This window comes from Callithrix jacchus, chromosome 2 (genome assembly GCF_049354715.1).
Source record: "Callithrix jacchus isolate 240 chromosome 2, calJac240_pri, whole genome shotgun sequence".
Lineage (NCBI taxonomy): Eukaryota > Metazoa > Chordata > Mammalia > Primates > Cebidae > Callithrix > Callithrix jacchus.
This window is the reverse complement of record NC_133503.1, coordinates 32,785,665-32,805,407: the sequence shown is the minus strand read 5'-3', so window position 1 is coordinate 32,805,407 and position 19,743 is coordinate 32,785,665. Positions and strand designations below refer to the sequence as shown.

General features: G+C 45.5%; 1 protein-coding gene and 1 non-coding gene across 2 annotated transcripts; one reads left to right on the top strand and one right to left on the bottom strand.

Annotated features, from left to right (window-relative positions):
- Positions 1-1,521: 1,521 nt before the first annotated feature.
- Positions 1,522-1,662, bottom strand: LOC118151734 (U4 spliceosomal RNA). Its single transcript, XR_004740151.1, has one exon. It is a non-coding gene; the product is annotated as a U4 spliceosomal RNA (small nuclear RNA).
- An 849-nt stretch (positions 1,663-2,511) lies between these two features.
- On the top strand, positions 2,512-11,554 carry CDKN2AIPNL (CDKN2A interacting protein N-terminal like). Its single transcript, XM_002744163.7, has 3 exons — positions 2,512-2,800; positions 4,505-4,604; positions 11,293-11,554. Exons 1-3 carry the CDS (start codon positions 2,562-2,564, stop codon positions 11,302-11,304), a joined length of 351 nt encoding a protein of 116 aa, XP_002744209.2. The 5' UTR covers positions 2,512-2,561; the 3' UTR covers positions 11,305-11,554.
- The last annotated feature ends 8,189 nt before the right edge of the window (positions 11,555-19,743 follow it).

Sequence of the window (19,743 nt, the reverse complement as noted above, 5' to 3'; positions counted from 1 at the left end):
TGAGCTGAGCTCGCGCCACTGCACTCTAGCCTGGGCACCAGAGTGAGACTCCATCTCAAAAAAAAAAAAAATTAGCCAGGCATGGTGGCACACACCTGTAGTCCCAGCTACTTGGGAGGTTGAGGAAGGAGAATCGCTTGAACCCGAGAGGCGGAGGTTGCAGTGAGCTGAGATCACCCCAAAGCACTCTAGCCTGGGCAACAGAGTGAGATTCCACCTCAAAAAAAAAAAAAAAAAAAGGAATGCCTATTTGTGTACTTTTGGGTTTACAACTGTATGCATGTCTGAATATGTTTGTACATACATTATGTGTATGCATATGCTCCATAATTGTCACAGATTGCTAAATAAGGTAGCAGCTGCATGACCGTTAGCTTTTTCACACCCCATAGGCATGGTTGGCTGTGTAACTGCAGCTGCTGTTTGCAGAGCCTGGGTTCCTATATCTGAGCCAATCTCTGTACTGTACAATCAGGTGACCACGGATTTTGCTCAGAGAACCCTCAACAACTTTGAGTTTTTCTAAGTTTGGTCAGCTGCAGGTGGAAGCAGAAATACTCGGGGCCTTGATTCTGAACATTCCATGGTGAGACTGGGGGAGTCTGTCATTTTAACAAGCACCTCAGGACATGTGATCTGTACTCACTTTTAGGATCTCCAGGACTGTGCACCAATTCCTGATTGCTGACTCTGTCTTTGGTCTCACAGTCCCTGTTGACACTTTGCCCACATGAGAATGAATATCATGCCTCCCTGTTGTTACCCATAATGCCATTTCCCTGAGTTTGGTGCTGGATCTTCAGGCTCAGTATACTCACACTGCCCTGTATTTCCATGCGCTGTTGAGTCGCTGACTTCTGGGACCCTGAGGCCCCAAAAGAAGCTGCAGAAGCAGCAGACAGCACATAATCAGCTCTCCTCACCGGCCCCACTCACAATATGGGACCTGCACTGGAGCCCTAGATCATGGATCTGTTCCAAGGGGAGCAGATCACTTGAACTCAGGAGTTTGAGACCAGCCTGGGCAACATGGTGAAACCCTGTCTCTATTTAAAACCAAAACCAAACTTGTTCATTTCCTCTTTACACATTCTTTCTAGCTCCTTCCAACATCTTTTGTAAACACAGGTGTCACTGTTCTGGTTAAAATCCTTCAGTGTGGGAGGCCGAGGCGGGTGGATCACATGGTCAAGAGATGGAGACCATCCTGGTCAACATGGTGAAACCCCATCTCTACTAAAAATACAAAAATTAGCTGGGCGTGGTGGTGCATGCCTGTAATCCCAGCTATACAGGAGGCTGAGGCAGGAGAATTGCCTGAACCCAGGAGGTGGAGGTTGTGGTGAGCCGAGATTGCTCCATTGCACTCCAGCCTGGGTAACAAGAGCGAAACTCCGACTCAAAAAAAAAGAAAACCTTCAGTGGGCCCCCATTCTTGGGATCTGCCTGGCCTACTGGCCTTGCTGACCTCTGCAACCTCATCTTCTCCATTCTCTCTCGCTCTCTTTTTTTAAAATTCAGTCTCCATAGAGACTGTCAAAAATTGCCAGTGCCGACTACATTGCAAGTCATCACGACAGGGTATTGGGAAAAGTTTTCAATTAGCAATAATCGCACCTCGGATAAACCTCATTGGCTACGATACTGCCACTGCACAAAGCTATCTTCTCCATTTTCTACCTGCCCTGGCCCCCAACCCCTCCTACCCACTATCTTGCAAGTGTCTTAGCAGGCCAGTCTCTCTCTTGCTCTAATTGACTCCCCTTTACTCAGAAAACTCCTGCTCATTCTTCAGTTCTCCGGGATCACTTCCCTGACCCCAAGACTAGACTGGGTCCCTTGTTTATTCATGGTTATAGCACGCTGGGCTTCTCTTTACTAATACTTGTTTGTCAACATTGAAATTCTCCATTTACTTGAGCAATTATGTCACTAATGTCTGCTTGTCCACTCGACGCTAAAGTTCATCTGAGCAGGGCCCCGTGCGTGCTCTCATTGCCTCTGCAGTACCTAGCAATGTGCCAGGCAGGTTATTCACTAGATGGATGGATTACTCGCTCCAGGAAAGAGGGCCCCAACCTGGGTGGGTGTAGAGACCCTGGAAGTCGATTAATGCAGCTCCGTGTGTAAGTCCCCAGAACTGAGGGCATCCTATCCAGCTGTGACCGGGGCCCCCGATGTCTCTCGGGATGAGGCGGTGCCCGGGGAACCCCCAGGGCAAGAAGGACACAGCATAGCTCTAACTGGCATCCAGCTGCGAACTGGAAGGGGGCACCCAGACTCTGTGCTTAGGGACCCCCCCACACCCGGTTCCCCGCAGGGTCGACCGCGAAGGGCCCTTGCAGCCTTGGGTAGACCCAGGGCAGGCGCCACGGGCTGCGGTAATCTGATGAGCCAGGAGCCACTCTGTGCCCCCATAAGCCGCCGCTCCGGGCGAGGGCGCTCCAGGTTGGTCTTCTGTAGCAGTCGTGCGCTGACAGGGCCCTTCTGGCCGGCAGGCGGTGGCGCAGTGCTCGTCGGGAAGGCGGCGGGCTATCCGGTCCTGGGCTGTGGCTGGCACCATGGTCGGTGGCGAGGCGGCCGCCGCAGTGGAGGAGCTGGTCTCGGGGGTGCGGCAGGCGGCCGACTTCGCGGAGCAGTTCCGCTCCTACTCAGAGAGCGAGAAGCAATGGAAGGCCCGCATGGAATTCATCCTGCGCCACCTGCCCGACTACCGCGACCCGCCTGACGGCGGTGGCCGCCTGGACCAGCTGCTGTCCCTCTCCATGGTTTGGGCCAACCACCTCTTCCTGGGCTGCAGGTGCGGACCCCTGCCGGCCGGCTGATCCTGTTCCCTGTCTTCCGATCCTCAAGCCCTCTTCCAGGGCTCACCCGTGACCGGAATCTCTGCCCCAGACTGAACCCGCGCCCAACCTCTATTCTTATTGGCCGGCCCGAAGGCTGATTCCCACCTAGGAGGCACCTTGGAAAGATCCTTATCCTTGATCCTCAGTTTTCTCTCTTGGTAAATGGGTAGTTATGATGACTGTAATAAAGGGTGAAGAGCTAAATACATGGCGAGCTAAAAAGTTGCTATTGTTATTTGTATGACTACTATTATTAGCTCAAACCATCACCTTTGCAGGGTGCGTTCCAAGTCCGTTAGCTCCTGTCATTCACATGGCTAATGTGCAGAGACAAAAACGGAGATTCCCATTTTACAGGTGAAAAAGCTTAGGGAGGGAACTGATATACCTGGGGTCATGCAGTTTCTGGCAAGATTGGTGGATTTTAACCACTAAGGACAGGATGTAATCTGTATCCTGTGGCTTTTTCTCCTCGTTCCACAGCCCACTGGGCCCTAAGTAAGAACCAGCTTCACCTCTCTGCTTTCCCTCTTATGAAAATAGCCGGTGCCTTTTTGGCAAGGTCCTAAAGCCCATTGCATCCTGTCTGCTGCACCAAAAGGACAGAGGCCCACTTTTGAAGTGCCTAATAAGGCATTCCCTTCACCCCTCCATGAAGAAGGTGGCAAATCTTGAGGCTCTCTATTAGCTTCATTTTTCCTGAAATTGTGTTAGGAAAATAGGGTGACTTGGCTCTTGATCTTGGTTTCTATACCTATTACCGCTGCCTGACTCTGATCACTTGGCCCCTCCAGGACTAAGCCACTTGGTCTTTCTTTACATGTTGGGGTTTATTAGAACAGTATGTAGAGAAGCAATGCCAGAGGTAATCATCCTTTTTTCCTGCCTTCTAGGTTCTCCTTGGAAATCCTGGTTTACAGGATCTATGGTTAGGCAAATGTCAGAGAATTGGGCAAATAAATAATGATTTGTTAGACTAACATTCCATGTATTTAAAAAATAAAAATACTTTTGCCCTTGTTGGTAATAGAGTGACTAACTCATCCTTACCCAGGTGTGAGTGTTGAGCTGACTTGTTTGGCTTATCTGACAATATGTATTGCTGGATGTACAGCGCCTCTGTTCTTGTATATCTTGAAACATCTGCTCTACTGGCATTCCTAAAGTCCACTTCTGTATCTACAAGCAAGAAGTGTTCACAGGGCCAGGTGTGGTGGCTCACACCTGTAATTCCAGCACTTTGGGAAGCCGAGGAGGGAGGATCACTTGAGGTCAGGAGTCCAGCCTGGCCAACATGGTGAAACCCAGTCTCTACTAAAAATACAAAAATTAGCTAGGCATGTTGGCAGGTGCCTGCAATCCCAGCTACTCAGGAGGCTGAAGCAGGAGAATTGCTTGAACCTGGGAGGCAGAGGCTGTAATGAGTTGAGATTGCACCACTGCACACCAGCGTGGGTAACAGAGCAAGCCTCCATCTCAAAAAAACAAAGCCCAAAAGAAATGTTCACTAACCTTGTGCTGAACATGTATAGGTTTGCCCTGCACTATCAGATCAGTTCTCCGAAAGTTGATTCTGTGGTTGAGCAACCTGCAGTTTCTTGTTAATCCACAGTGACAATTCTTCCAAGGTTTTTACCTTACTACTTTTTATTGTGCAGTTACAATAAAGACCTTTTAGACAAGGTGATGGAAATGGCTGATGGGATTGAAGTGGAAGACCTGCCACAATTTACTACCAGAAGTGAATTAATGAAAAAGGTAAATCGGATTTCCAAGTGCATATGATGAAATGGTGTAGAGTTAACAGTCCCTGCTTTGATGATACTATATTAGAGTATATTGTTTTTGAATGATCTTGTTTACTACCCCAAAGACCTATACCCTTTCATTTTTATTTCCCCATAATTGGTATAAGCCTTTTCATAATTAGTTAACAACTCATGGTGATAAATTATACATCGTTGATGAGGTAACACATACACTTAGCCTCTTCCAGTTGTTTAGGAACATTATTTTGAGATTTTTGCTTGATGTTTAAAAAAATGTTGGCTAGAATACCGAAGTATCTTGTTAAAAAATCTTGTTGGTAATAGAGTGACTAACTCATCCTTACCCAGGTGTGAGTGTTGAGCTGACTTGTTTGGCTTCTCTGATTTGCTGATAGGAATGTGGGTGGAGCAATGTCGATACCATAGCTATTCTCTATCCTGTGGGGTCTGATCTCAGGTGATGGGCTTTTTACAGTGAGTCTTGCCTGGAGTCTTGAATCTGGACCCTGGAGCTGGGGCTATAGAGACTGTGGCACAAAGAACCTCTTAGTATGGGACTGGGCATCCCAGCTATTAATACTTTTCAGAATCACCCCCAATACGTGCTTATTTCACATTTGTCTGCTCAGACAGCAGAATTAATTGCTCACTTATCTTCCAGAGTTCCTTTGGCATTTTATTCAGGCTTCTTTTAAAGCAGTTGTGACCTTGAGGGACGAGATGGTGTCTAAAGTTTTATTTAGTCTTTAGAACACCCAAACCTAGTATAGTTACATCCCAGAGAAGGTACTCAGAAACTACTGAGAAAATCGACTGAAGCAATAGAGTAAAAAGCTGCTGGCCCCTTTTCAGTTCTGCCCTTAGAAACATAGGTAAGCTCCTCTCTCCACATTTAGGTCTTGTCTTGGGAGGTGGGGCACATATAGAGGTCTTCTGTCAAATCCTCAGTAGCTCGGAAATTATTTCAGCCCCAAATAGCACATCCCACTTGATTTTCAGGATGGTTTGTTCTTTTTTTTTTTTTTTTAATTTTTTATTGGATTATAGGTTTTGGGGTACATGAGCAGAGCATGCAAGACAGTTGCGTAGGTACACACATGGCAGTGTGCTTTGCTTTTCTTCTCCCCTTCACCCACATTTGGCATTTCTCCCCAGGCTATCCCTCCCCACCTCCCCCTCCCACTGGCCCTCCCCTTTTCCCCCCAATAGACCCCAGTGTTTAGTACTCCCCTTTCTGTGTCCATGTGTTCTCATTTTTCATCACCCACCTATGAGTGAGAATATGCGGTGTTTCATTTTCTGTTCTTGTGTCAGTTTGCTGAGGATGATGTTCTCCAGATTCATCCATGTCCCTACAAACGACACGAACTCATCATTTCTGATTGCTGCAAAATATTCCATGGTGTATATGTGCCACATTTTTCCAATCCAGTCTATTGGTTCGTTCTTCTTAAAAAAAGTATTCTTCTAGTTTTAATCTGAACCTGGGGAAAAGCTTCAGGTTGGTTTTCGAGATGCTATTATGTTTTCAAAATCAGCTGTTAACACAGTACTCCTGAAAAATGAGTAAAGTAGGGTTACTGCTTTTGGCCAGGGAGCAATGTGAATTGGGAGTTTGTGGCTTTTTGGATCTTCTCATGTAATACTTAAAAAAATAACTGGGCAGTCCTTGGGTGTCCTAGTGAGGTTCTTGGGGCCCAGCCAGGGAGAGGCTAGATAGTTTCAGGCTACTGAAGTATACCTCATGGAGCTGGAGCAGGAGCAGAGGTAAGCAGGGAATGGGGTAAGTCTTTATTTTTAGTTTATTTTTTAGAAAAGTCTCACTTTGTCGCCTAGGCTGGAGTACAATGGCACGATCTCAGCTCACTGCTCCCTCTGCCTCCCAGGTTCAAGCGATTCTCCTGTCTCAGCCTTCTTAGTAGCTGGGATTACAGCTGTATACCACCACACACAGCTAATTTTTGTATTTTTAGTAGAGACAGGGTTTTGCCATGTTTTCCAGCTGGTCTTGAACTCCTGTCCTCAAGTAATCTACCCACCTCAGCCTCCCAAATTGCTAGGATTACAGGCGTGAGCCACTGCACCCAGCCGAGCCTTTATTTTTTAACTGCTGTTGGTAGATTCTTTTTTTTTTGAGATGGAGTTTCACTCTTGTTACCCAGGCTGGAGTGCAATGGTGCGATCTCAGCTCACTGCAACCTCCGCCTCCTGGGTTCAGGCAATTCTCCTGCCTGAGCCTCCTGAGTAGCTGCGATTACAGGCATGCGCCACCATGCCCAGCTAATTTTTTGTATTTTTAGTAGAGACGGGGTTTCACCATGTTGACCAGGATGGTCTCGATCTCTTGACCTCGTGATCCACCCACCTCAGCCTCCCAAAGTGCTGGGATTACAGTCATGAGCCATGGCGCCTGGCCTGTTCGTAGATTCTTTACTTGCTTTTTGTTCCTAAGGGGTTTTCTACATCGGTTCTACATTGTCCTTCTCTGTCTTGTATGTTTTCTGTTTCACCCCAGGCAGCTGAACTCTTTCCAGTCATGCTGGGTATAAGAGATGAGAACACTTAATGACATTTGGTCTGTAGACCCCAATAGGAGACTAAGGAGGTTTGGCATGTCCCAAATATTATTGTAGACCAGTGTGAAGAGTGTGTGTGTGTGGAAGGGTCTTTCTAAAATATCCTAGAGGGGTCTTATATCTCAAAAATGTACACAGCTCCTGCTCTGGGATGTTCATTTTTGACACTGTCATTGCACAGTGTGAGCCTGCAGAGAAAAGTCCTTGGGCATGAAATTACCATCTTGAAATCAGTGCCGCCATGTTACTCATCATTAGCAGTTAGCTACATGGAAGAACCGTATATAGAGGCCATACTTCTACAGCATATTTGAAGTGTGTTGCAACTTCCTTCAAATGAAACATATGTTTTTTTAAGTAACCAGGTTTAATTTTAGTCTGTTGATGCCACTGTAAGTGAAATTTGGCTGATCCTGAAAAGTGAGATACTTAGAGGGTGCATAGAGTTTTGCCAGTTTTGTTTTGAGACAGGCTAACTGCAGCCATGACCTCCCAGGCTCAAGTGATCCTTGTACCTCAGCCTCCCTAGTAGCTGGGACTACAGGCCTGTGCCACCATGCTTGGCTAATTATTGTAGAGAACGTATTTTACCATGTTCCCCAGGCTGGTCTCAAACTCCTGGGCTCAAATGATCTACCTGCCTGGCCTCCCAAAGTGCTGGGATTACAGGCATGAGTTACTGTGCCATGGTGAGTCTTTTAAGACTCTTCTAGGTAAGTCAATTCTGAGAACAAGTCATCTGAGCTATGTACCATGACCAATTTGTGTGGTATTGAAGGCTGTCTTCTTTCCGTTGAAGGCCACTGGAAAGACAGCCCTGAGGACTTTGCAACAGTTTTGTCCTTTGCCTGCAGTTTTTGCACACGATAGAGGAGGTTGATAAACATTAGGCAACATTGCCAGCCCATAGACAGACTCCTGATGTCAAGCCATACACCTGAAAACATCTGTTGTTGCTCTGCCCAGAATTGAGCTTTAGCTCTAAAATTAAAGTTTAGTTGGGTTTTAAAGCTAGCTACCAAATGGAAATAAATCGCCTGGCATTGGTATCTCAGGACAGACAGCAATGATGACTTGGAGATTCTTTTTTTTTGAGATAGAGTTTTGCTCTTGTTGCCTAGGCTGCAGGGCAATGGTGTGATCTTGGCTCATCACAACCTCCACCTCCTGGGGTCAAGTGATTCTCCTGCCTCAGCCTCCAAGTAGCTGTTATTACAGGCATGTGCCACCATGCCCAGCTAATTTTGTATTTTTAGTAGAGATGGGGTTCACCATTTTGGTCAGACTGGTCTCGAACTCCTGACTTCAGGTGATCTGCCCACTTTCAGCCTCCCAAAGCGCTGGGATTACAGGTGTGAGCCACTGTGCCCAGCCGCTCTTTAAGATTTTAAAAATACTTTATGGCTATTCTGCAGCTTTGAGGCAAGTACATCTCTGCAATCTGTCCAGCTCTTTTTGTAAGTCTGAGAAAAGAAATGAGCATTGGTTTCTGACAGGTGGGATTTGTTGGACAGTTGCAGTATATGATTTTTTTTTCTTGTGAAAGAGGGGGATTCAAACACACATATATTTAGTAAACAAACTTGATTAACCACCATCCTAGGCTCCTGCTAGCAGCCTTTGTGGTTGCTCAGCTTACCTATTAATGAGCGATAATTAACAAAGAGCAGCAGCTGACTCAGGAAGAGTGTCATTGCTATGATTGTCAGAGTTAATATTTCCAAGGAATGTCTTAACCAAGAAGAAAGAGGAGTGATTGACTAGGAAACTATCATTATTGACTCAAAGAAAGAAGCTGTCAACATAATTACTTGGTCCATTTTTTTCTGAGAACATTTTTATCCCAAGAGGGAAAATGGCAGTATGAAAAGTGACTGAAATTTGAAAGGCCAGGTGCAGTGGCTCATGCCTGTAATCCCAGCACTTTGTAAGGCTGAGGTGGGAGGATCACTTGAGGCTAGGAGTTCAAGACCAGCCTGGCTAAATGGCAAAACCTTGTCTACTAAAAACACAAAAATTAGGTGGGTGTGGTGATATGTGCCTGTAGTTCCTGCTACTCTTGAGGCTGAGGCAGGAGAATAGCTTGAGCCTGGAAGGAGGAGGTTGCAGTGAGCTGAGATAACACCAGTGTGCTCCAGCCTGGGCAACAGAGTAAGACTCTGTCTCTCTCTTTCTCTCTCTCTCTCTCTCTCTCTCTCTCTCACACACACACACACACACACACACACACACACACACACACACAAAGAAATTTGAAGGAAAAGTTAGAAAAACAAGTGTGCCTGCATTTCAAGAAGTTATCTTTTATGCATTGTGTCATCTTGGTAAGCTCTGAGGTACTAGAACTGCTGCTGCCTTGGTGGAAGCACCTGTGACTGTGATTCTAAGATGGTGCAAATGTTGGTGAGTATTAAAAAAATCAGCCTGGCCCTGTGACTCCACCTGTAATCCCAGCACTTTGGGAAGCGGAGATGGGAGGATTGCTTGAGTCCAGGAATTCCAGACCAATCTGGGCAGCATAGTGAGACTTTGTCTCCACAAAAAGCTAGCTGGGCATGGTGGCACATGCCTGTGGTCCTAGCTACTGGAGGCTGAGGTGGGAGGATCACTTAAGTTGAGGCTTCAGTGAGCCATGATTGCACCACTGCACTCCAGCTTGGGTAACAAAGTGAGACCCCGTCTCAAAAGTTAAAAAAAAAAATCAGCCTGTCAGATTAGTTAAATCAGAGGTTTTGTTGTACCCCAAGATAAACACTTATTGGAGCTACTTGTCTTTTACTCTTTATCCACTAGAAATAAAAGCCAGAAAAGGTGTGTCTGATCCCGCAGACCAGTCTTGTCTGGAGCTCGTGAGTCGGTAGTGGATCACCTGCAAACAGCTGTAGAAAAGACGGTATCACAGCAGCCTAGACCAGCGGCAGCAGCCCAGACCAGCACACAGCTGCCATAGCCTTGGTCGATCCTATCATTTAAGAGATTGCTTAGGGGATTTTTTTCTCTTTGGACTTAAAATGGTTTCCTGAGGTAATACTGCATTCTCCTAAATGGAGAAAGTCTTATAATTTGCTTTTGCTGAGGAATTTTGTTTTTTCATCTCAAAAAGACTGGGGCCAGGCGTGGTGGCCCACACCTGTAATACCAACACCTTGGGAGGCCGAGGTGGATGAAATTGTGAGGTCAGGAGTTCAAGACCAGCCTGGCCAAGATGGTGAAACTCCATCTCTACTAAAAACTACAAAAATTAGCTGAGGACAGTGGCAGCGTCCTGTAATCCCAGCTACTTGGGGGGCTGAGGCAGGAAAATCAGTTGAACCTGGGCAGCAGAGGTTGCAGTGAGCCAAGATCGCTCCACTGCACTCTAGCCTGGGTGACAGAGTGAGACTCCATCTCAAAAAAGAAAAAAAAAAAGACTGGTCTAACTAGGAAATAGGTCATACCTTGAAATCTCTGATTACTAAAAAGACTCTCAGATTGATTCACTTGCATTGCTAAATGTTAAGGAAATTCATTCAATACAAGGTGACAGCCAAAGTGATTTCTTCACACCCTGCTTAAAAGTTGTCTAAAGCCAAGTTTAAATTTACCAAAGGTGCTAGAGAGTACCCAGAAAGAATAGCTCTGCTTCATTTCACCACTATTTGAAGACATGCTTTTACAGTTTCTAATAGTGTGAAATCCAGAAATATATAACCTTCACATCTAAATATCCTGACTCAATGTGAAACGTTGTGAATTACTACCTGAATCTGACTGCTTTTAATTTAGAACAATAAGTGTTTGTGTGACTCTGCTTTTAGAATCTTTCACTGCAAAGCATGCCAGGAAAAGTTGTATTTTAAGCATTTCCATTATCACTTTAAATTGTGAACATTTATAGATTGCAAGTGACAAGACAGGAAAATCAAGTTCTGGCTTCCAAATGGATGGTGTGGTCAATGTTTTGCTGAATTTTCTCTATGTTGTAAAATATTAATAATTTCTGAGTATACTTACTGTCTGGATAGTACATAAATGTTACATCACTGCCATATTTTAATTTATGAAGATGAATTTGATTCACTGGACTACATGGTTATATAACCTCTTTTCTTTTTTTCCCAGCATCAAAGCTAAGCCAGAAGATTTATCACATTTCCATCATCAGCTACAGGATTAGAAAGGAGGCTGGGATGAATGTGACATAGACCACAGCAGCTCTCTTAAGACTCCTGGTATTACCAACATAAAGAGGGAGGTGGAATGAGAAGGACTCTGTCTAGATTGGCTTTTTTAACATTCTCATTTTTCCAGTACTTATCACTGTAAAAGTATGCATGAATATTTATGTATTTATAAATCATGCACTCTAAGATGAGTTCATCAACATTGTAAAAGCCCTCTTTTCTATTTCCAGTTTTTTTTTTTCTTACCGACAAGGTCTCACTCTGTTGCCCTGGCAGAAATACAAAGGTGCAGTATTGGCTCATTGCAGCCATGAACTCCTGGGCTCCTATTTTCAGTTTTTTTCATTTTCTTTTTTTTGGGGGGGGGATGGAGTCTTGCTCTGTCACCCAGGCTGGAGTGCAGTGGTGTGATATGTTTTAAATTTTTAAATGTCAGAATTTTTGTTTAAAATGCCTTTTGGGGCTGGATGCAGTGGCTTACGCTTGTAATAATCCCAGCACTTTGGGAGGCTGAGGTAGGCAGATCACTTGAAGTCAGGAGTTTGAGGTAAACTGACAGCCAGCCTGGCCAACATGGTAAAACCCCATCTCTACTAAAAATACAAAAAAAAAAAAAAAATTAGCTGGGGCTCGTGGCAGCCGTCTGCAGTCCCAGCTACCTGGGAGGCTGAGGCAGAAGAATTGCTTGAACCTGGGAGGCGGAGGTTGCAGTGAGCCAAGATCGCACCATTGCACTCCATTCTGGGCGACAAAAGTGAAACATTGTCTCAAAGAAAGAAAGGTAATAAAATGCCTTTTTGTGGCTGCTGTAATAATGGCAGGCAATGAATTTTATAGTTTGGATTTTTCAACAATGTACCTTTAAGTGTGATTCTGTTTTATGGCCTTTTTCTTCCCCCACCAAGGCAAATCAGATCCTTTAATTCCTTATTTTCACCTGAAATTTATACCATACCTATACCCAACTACCATATATACTTACCTTTTTTTAAGAAATAAGAATCAAATTATAGATTTGAAGTACCCACCAGCTCATGGAAAGAGACAGCCTACCAAAAAGCATCTGGCCTTAGTTTAAAATGCATTGACACAGGAGTCCAGGGTTTTGTCCTGTCAGCCAGTTGATTTGTAAATTCTCTGTCTCCCAGGCTGCTATTCTGAAGGAAGCCTGAGGCTTGGGTCTCTTAGACTTGAGGAACCACCTTGCACTCCTCTTAAGAAATACTTGTTGCAGGCTGGGCATGGTGGCTCACGCCTGTAATCCCAGCACTTTGGGAGGCTGAGGCAGGTGGATCACCTGAGGATAGGAGTTTGAGGCCAGCCTGGCCAACATGGTGAAATCCTGTTTCTAGTAAAAATATAAAAATTAGCCAGGTGTGGTGACAGGTGCCTGTAAGCCCAGCTACTTGGGAGGCTGAGGCAGGAGAATCATTTGAACCAGGGAGGGGGAGGTTGCAGTGAGCTGAGATCACACCATGGCACTCCAGCCTGGGCAACAAGAGTGAGAATTCTCAGAAAAAACAAAAAGAAAAAGGAAGAAAACCAAACTTGTTGCAGTCCTGCTTTGCTCTGAAATTTTGGTGTTAATGTTCCTCAACTAAGTGTCTGTTCTGTACTCCCTCTCTTCTCCTCTTTCTTGTTTAGCCCCTGCCATTAAGTAGATAGGTCTAGGCATAAATACTGGGAAAGGGGCTTCATTTGGGGGGCAGTAGTGTAAGTTTATCACAGGCGGGGTCACTCAACAGTGGTAGGCACTGTGGTTGGTACTAGTGATAGTGGCAAATAAAGACATTGGACCCTGCCTTAATCTACTGGTGAATGCAGGTAATTAACAACCAGAGGTGCTGAAAAGGAGAGATTGTTGGAGACGCATGGTGTCTGGGGACAGAGAAATGGGACAGGACTCTTGCCCACTGCTTGAGATGAAGGCCAGGCAACACAGCTTGGATGGGCCACATCTTTGTGAGGCTTCTAGCTGCAGTGTCCCTTGTGACCATGAAGGGTGGACTGAGTGAAGAAGTCAGGATCTAGGATCTATAATCTGAAGATAAGCCAATTCTCTCCTGATCCTTACCTGGAAAGGGAGATCACAGAAACACCTACCACAGAGAGCCAGGGCAAGGATTAGGCAGTAAATGTTAGAGGGCCAAGCACAATGCTTGTGAGCCTCTTCTTTTCCTCAAATGTAGCCTAGATTTTTTTTTTTTTTTTCAGACGGAGTCTTACTCTGTCACCCAGGCTGGAGTGCAGTGATGCAATCCTGGCTCACTGCAACCTCCACCTCCCAGGTTCAAGCGATTCTCCTGCCTGAGCCTCACAAGTAGCTGGGACTACAGGTGCCCGCCATTATGCCTAGCTACTTTTCTGTATTTTTTAGTAGAGACAGGGTTTCAGAACCATGTTAGCCAGGCTGGTCTTGAACTCCTGACCTTGTGATTCACCCGCCTCAGCCTCCCAAAGTGCTGGGATTACAAGCATGAGCCACCGCTCCCGGCCTTTTTTTCTATTCTGATTATTTGTACAAATTTGGGAGGCCTAAAAAAATTAAATCATGGCCAGGCACGGTGGCTGCCACCTGTAATCCCAGCACTTTGGGAATCTGAAGCGAGTAGATCATGAGGTCAGGAGTTCGAGACCAACCTGACCAATGTGGCAAAACCCTGTCTCTACTGAAAATACAAAAATTAGCCAGGCGTGGTGGCGGGCGCCTGTAATCCCAGTTACTCGGGATGCTGAGACAGGAGAATCACTTGAACCCAGGAGGCAGAGGTTGCAATGAGCTGAGATTGTACCATTGCACTCCAGCCTGGGTGACAAGGGCAAGACTCCATCTCAAAAAAAAAAAAAAAAAAAATCAAATTACAAAATGGGTAAAAGTCAGTGTGACTATTCACTTTGAAAATGCATTTTCCTACAGTCTGAGTAGGAAGCTATGAAAAAAAGAAGAAAATGCATTTTTCATAGGTTTCTCATGAATTCCAATTCTTTAAATGATACAATGCCCTGATAAAATAATAATAGCCAGGCTGGGCGCGGTGGCTCGTGGCTGTAATCCCAGCACTTTGGGAGGCCGAGGCGGGTGGATCACGAGGTCAAGAGATTGAGACCGTCCTGGTCAACATGGTGAAACCCTGTCTCTACTAAAAATACAAAAAATTATCTGGGCATGGTGTTGTGTGCCTGTAATCCCAGCTACTCAGGAGGTTGAGGCAGGAGAATTGCTTGAACCCAGGAGGCGGAGGTTGCAGTGAGCCGAGATCGCGCCATTGCACTCCAGCCTGGGTAACAAGAGTGAAACTGTCTCAAAAAAAAAAAAAAAAAATTATAATAGTTTTTCAGTAATGCACCCATTGCATAAAGCAAGTTTAAATTGTGGAGTGATTTCCCCTCAATCACTTTTATTTATTTTTGTTTTTTTTTCAGAGCTAGGGTCTCTCACTCTGTCACCCAGGCTGGAGTGCAGTGGCGCAATCATAGCTCACTGCAGCCTCAAACTCCTGGCCTCAAGCTATCCTTCTGCCTCAGCCTCCCGAAGGGCTAATAAGGAGCTACTAAGCCTGGACTCCTTTAGTTTGTTTTTGAAGACCTCTCTAGTTAATTACAATCAAGTTTTATTTCAATTTTCTAATAAGTTTTCTCTCATGGTTTCTTCAGTTAAACTGCCTGTTTTTCTTCCTGTCTTTTACAACCTCTGTGGCTATCTCACATTTAAAATTAACCAGTATTTTAGAATTTCATCCTTTATGTATTTCTGGAATAGAAAGTGGCAAAGAAATCTAAATGTCTACATTTCAGCAATACTTGTGGTATAGGTAAAATGGCCCACTGTTAGCCTTGAAACAGGACCTCATATCACATAGAAGTTCATATACAGTCTTACTGAAGACTTGGAGTGAGATAGAGTGAGATCATAGGAAGGGACAAGTAGTAAATACGAGAACTTTTTTTTTTAATCCAAAGTACACCTAGAAAACTGCTTTCTGAACGATTCCTTAGAGTCTGTGGACCACCTGATCAATCCTCTGCCTTATCAGAGGTAAGGATTCTGTCTGAACTCAGGATCCATTTGGATCAGTGGCCTGATCAGTATAGACACTAAGAAGAATCACGTTAATTGTCACTGCCCATCCTCTGATGCTTTGCAGTCTGTAATTAAATATCTCATCTAAAATATGAGAATTGTGTTACCCCAAATGTCGGATAATTTGGTGTTTCCTAGTTCTCCAGTTCTAAAGAATCTCTGCTGGTATCCCCTTATGTCTGGAAGGAGACTGTCAGCTTCTGGTCTCTGAGACCTGTGTGCCCTATAACTTCTAGTTGTGGCTGTTATTCTTGACTAGTTTAGGGATGCCTTTCTGTAGGAATAAGAGTAAACACAGATCTTCAGAGGCAAGAGTTTTAGAACTTATTAAAGACTCTTGGTCATATGGAAACTTCAACAAATATTGAGTGCACACATGAAAAACATCTCTACTGTCATTGGGTATGTGTATCTGTGTGTGTGTGTGTGTGTGTGTGTGTGTGTGTGTGTGTGCAATGAAAAGCCAGGCAAGATTGTTCCTTCCCCAAAGTTCACTCTGCCTGTTTTTTGTTTTTTTTTTTAATTTAGAGACAAGGCCTTTCTATGTTGCCCAGGTTAGAGTACAGTGGCTGTTCATAGGTGCAGTCAGAGTAGATTACAGCCTTGATCTCTGGGCCTCAAGCCATCTTCCTACCTCAGCCTCTGGAGTAGCTGGGATTACAGATGCATGTGTGCACAGTTCACTTTGCCTTTTCTAAAGTTGGGCCTCCTAGGGCTAGGCGGTGGTGGTGTTGGCTACCCTTCTCATTTTGGTTTGGAAGGTTTTCACAATGACTGCAATAGGGTCAGAGTCCTCTGCATGTGGTCCTGTCAGTGATGAATGTGGGCCTGAAGCACTGCTCATCAACACACACTGGACCAAATGAGGAGGTGGGGTAAAAAGACTACCATCTGAGGCCAGGCATGGTGGCTCACTCCTGTAATCCAAGCACTTTGGGAGTCTGAGGCGGGTGGATCACAAGGTCAGGAGTTCGAGACCAGCCTGACCAACATGGTGAAACCCCATCTCTATTAAAAATATAAAAATTAGCTGGGTGCAGTGGCGCACGCCTGTAATCCCAGCTACTCAGGAGGCTGAGGCAGGAGAATCACTTGAACCCGGGAGGTGGAGGTTGTGATGGGCCAAGATTGTACCATTGCACTCTAGCCTGGGCACCAGAGCGAGACTCTGTATCACCAAAAAAAAAAAAAAAAAAGACTATTATCTGAACAGATTTCCTTGGAAATCAAAGAACAGAAAATAAAAATTGAGGCTGCAGGGGCCCCATGCCTGTAACCCCAGCACTTTGGGAGGCTGAGGTGGGAGGATCATTTGAGGCCAGGAGTTCAAGACCAGCCTAGGTAACAAAGTAAGACCCTATCTCTACAATTTTAAAAATTGTTTTGTAAACAGTTTTTAAAAAAAAGGCATGGTGGTGCACACCTGTATGTAATTCCAGCTACTTGGGCTGAGGTGGGAGGATTGCTTGAGGCCAGGAGGTTGAGATAGCAGTGAGCCATGACAGAGCTGCTGCACGCCAGCCTGGCCAATGAGTGAGACTTTGTCTCAAAAAAGAAAGGTGGGGAGAGGAAAAAATATTGAGTGACATTGACACTATTTAGCCCCTATTCTTGCTTAAACTAGACGTGGGTGTCTGAGCAAGAGCTTTTTTCCTTGACATTGTGTCAGACAGGGACGCCTCTTCAGAATATAAACCAGTTAGTCCTAACCCAAGTCCTTTCTTTCCCAGCCTCATAGGCTAATGAACCAGTGAACCCAAAGTATCCTTGAGTGTGGCCCCTTCAACCTCATTTGCCTTGGAGAATGTTGCTGTTAGGGGTCCAAGGCAGGCCTTGGTCCTCACCTAATACAAGAGGCAATGAAGAGTAAAGAGGTCAACCTTGAGCTGTGTGGGCCTGGTGACTGAAGCTCTTGCTTTGCTGTGAAAGTTGGCACCAAAATCTCATCCTTTTAGGGCTGCATTTTCCATTCCTTCTGACACTTTCTCATAGTAAGAATGTTGAATTGTCCCTAATAGGTGTGAGCTGGTAGGTATTCCTTCATATTGAGTGTTACTTTACCTCATTGTAGGCTTTGCAAAGTGGGGATGATTCTTACTTCAAACTTCATTGGAGGATTCAGTGGAAAAATGAATGTCTATGAGCACCTGGCACTTAGGCTCTCGCTGCTTCATTCCTGCCCTAGCTTCCCTCTAAGCCCAAGGAGGGAAGATAGGAAAGCTTTTCAACTAACGTAGATTTACACAAAACAGGTGCCCTCAATCATCCCAGACAACCAGGCTCCATCAGAGGGCTGCAAAAGGGTGGACCTTTTTCGGTTTAATTTGTGGTGCAGAGCCCATCATGCAACCTGACACCCATTAGATCCTAAGTAAATGTGGCTGACGGATGAGTGGTGGCAGGCACTGAGCAATGCAGCATCAACTGAAATGCCAGGCTATTCTGAATGGGGAAGTAGCAAAACCTCCAGGGGAAAGGGTTACCAGGTGGCAAACCTTGGCCAGAGCTCAAGTTACCACTGCACCCTGCCCTGACACAACCGTGCCTCAATACTAGGTGCCTTGTAACCCCTGTACAGCTGGATCTAAGAGGTCTGGAGCTTGTGCAGCCTCTGGGTATGTACCTTTCATTGTGAGCATAGCCTTTGCTCCAGCACTTGCTATGTGGCAGAAGGCTTGTCCTGGAGTTGTTTTTTTTAGACAGAGTCTTACTCTGTTACCCAGGCTGGAGTGCAGTGGCATGATCTTGGCTTACTGCAACCTGTGCCTCATGGGTTTAAGCAATTCTTCTGCCTCAGACTCCTGAGTAGCTGGGATTACAGGTGTGCACCACCACGCCCGGCTAATTTTTTTAAAAATTTTTGGTAAAGACAGGGTTTCACCATATTGGTTAGGCTGGTCTCAAACTCCTGACCTTGTGATCTGCCCACTTCAGCCTCCCGAAGTGTTGGGATTACAGGTGTTAGCCACCATGCCTGGCCACGAGTTTTTGTTTTTTTTTTTGACAAAGTTTTGCCCTTGTTGCCCAGGCTAGAGTGCAGTGGCACGATCTTGGCTCACAGCAACCTCTGCCTCCCAGGTTCAAGTGATTCACCTGCCTCAGCCTCCTGAGTAGCTGGAACTACAGGCACATGCTATCATGCCCAGCTAATTTTTGTATTTTTAGTAAAGACAGTGTTTCATTATGTTGGCCAGGCTGAGGTCAAACTCAAGACCTCAGGTGATCCACCCACCTCGGCCTCCGGGATTACAGGTGTGAGCCACTGCGCCCAGCCTGTCCTGGAGTTTTGTCCTATAAACTGGTTTGATTCCTTATCACTCTGGCTGTGAATTTTGGGCCCCAGCACACTACAGAACCCATTTCCCCTTAAACCAGCTGTTTTCAACATCTCAGGTGGTAAGACTATGACTCAGATTCCTTCTTTTTGTATTCACCAAATTATCTTTCATGATGATTTTTATCAAAAAACAGAACTGCTGTTTAAGCTGGGAGTGGTGACCCATGCCTGTAATCCTAGCTGCTTGGGAGGCTGAAGCACGAGGATTGCTTGAGCCCAGCAGTTTGAGTCCAGCCTGGTCTTATGAGACCCTGTCTCTAAAAAATAAATAAATAAAATTAGCTGAGGTGGCATGTGCCTGTAGTCCCAACTACTCAGGAGGCTGAGGTTGGAACTGCTTAAGCCTAAGGGTTATGGGCTGTAGTGAGCTGTGATCATGCCACTGCATTCCAGACTGGGTGAGAAAGCGAGACCCATTTAAAATGTCCCCAGAAGCGTCACAGCTTGGACCCCAGAGGTCCTGTTATTTTACAGGACTCCTGCCCATGGCCTGTGCATGCATGGCCAGAAGCTATCTGGAAACCAGTTCCCAATCTTGGGCTTTAATAAAATTCCAGTCTTTAGTACTTATTTTTTTTTGAGATGGAGTTTCACTCTTGTTGCCCATGCTGGAGTGCAGCGGCGTGATCTTCTCACTGCAGCCTCCACCTCCTGGGTTCAAGTGATTCTCCTGCCACAGGACTATAGGCATGTGCCACCACACCCAGCTAGTTTTTGTATTTTTAGTAGAGACAGGTGTTCACCATATTGGCCAGGCTGGTCTCAAACTCCTGACCTCGTGATCTGCCCACCTTGGCCTCACGAAGTGCTAGGATCACAGGCGTGAGCCACCATGCCTGGCCTTATGTTGTTGTTCTTACAGCCTAATCCCTGACTTGGTTTTGAGAGGAAGCCGTAGTGATTGTTGTCTGTTCTCAAGCTGCCCTGTGCAATAGAAAACCCAGCCCCAGTCAAAGAACCAACGTAACAAG